This window comes from Penaeus monodon, chromosome 31 (assembly GCF_015228065.2).
Source record: "Penaeus monodon isolate SGIC_2016 chromosome 31, NSTDA_Pmon_1, whole genome shotgun sequence".
Classification (NCBI taxonomy): Eukaryota; Metazoa; Arthropoda; class Malacostraca; order Decapoda; family Penaeidae; genus Penaeus; species Penaeus monodon.
In genome coordinates, this window is record NC_051416.1 from 1,285,451 (window position 1) to 1,285,995 (window position 545).

The 545-nt window shown below is 32.8% G+C and overlaps 1 protein-coding gene across 1 annotated transcript in view; it reads left to right on the forward strand.

Moving 5' to 3' along the window:
* Positions 1 to 108: 108 nt before the first annotated feature.
* Positions 109 to 545, forward strand: part of LOC119592876 (3-oxoacyl-[acyl-carrier-protein] reductase FabG-like) — a 9,487-nt gene continuing 9,050 nt past the window's right edge. Inside the window, exon 1 of the mRNA XM_037941769.1 lies at positions 109 to 220. Coding sequence (XP_037797697.1) covers positions 181 to 220 — 40 coding nt within the window. The 5' untranslated portion in view covers positions 109 to 180. The remainder of the gene's footprint in view (positions 221 to 545) is intronic.

A 545-nucleotide genomic window follows, 5' to 3' on the forward strand; every position in this document is an offset into this window, starting at 1 on the left:
AACCATCTTAAAATAAACTGATTAGTCATTGGAAAAGAATATCATTGTTATCCCTAAAAAACAAATATCTACATTTTCTGTTACGGTTAAATGGGAATTATACTTATTGTCTGTTACAAAAAACGTTTTAAGGGGAAACACAATTAAAATTTACTTGTCTTCCGGTGCTTTGTTGATGAAATGGTCTCTTCATTGAAAGGGAAGGTAGCGCTTATTACTGGTAAGTTTGGTGTGTGATATAATGGAACATATGCTAAAGATTTGTATATAATGGCTTTATTATATGAGGATTAGTAGAACAGATGACTTTAGACCAATAATTAATGACAAAGCAAGAGATAACTAGAATCCTTTCTCACGAAGGTACATGAAAATCCACAAATAGTAATGATTAAGTTCTTAGATTTTGCTTATTTCTTACATGGACAGACTAATGCACTCGAAAAGTGGGATTTTACTGTTTTCTTAACCATAACATTTTTAGTGAACGTTTACAAGACACATGTGTATCTGTCACTGGCCCTTCCATGCCTGTGGGTAGAGGC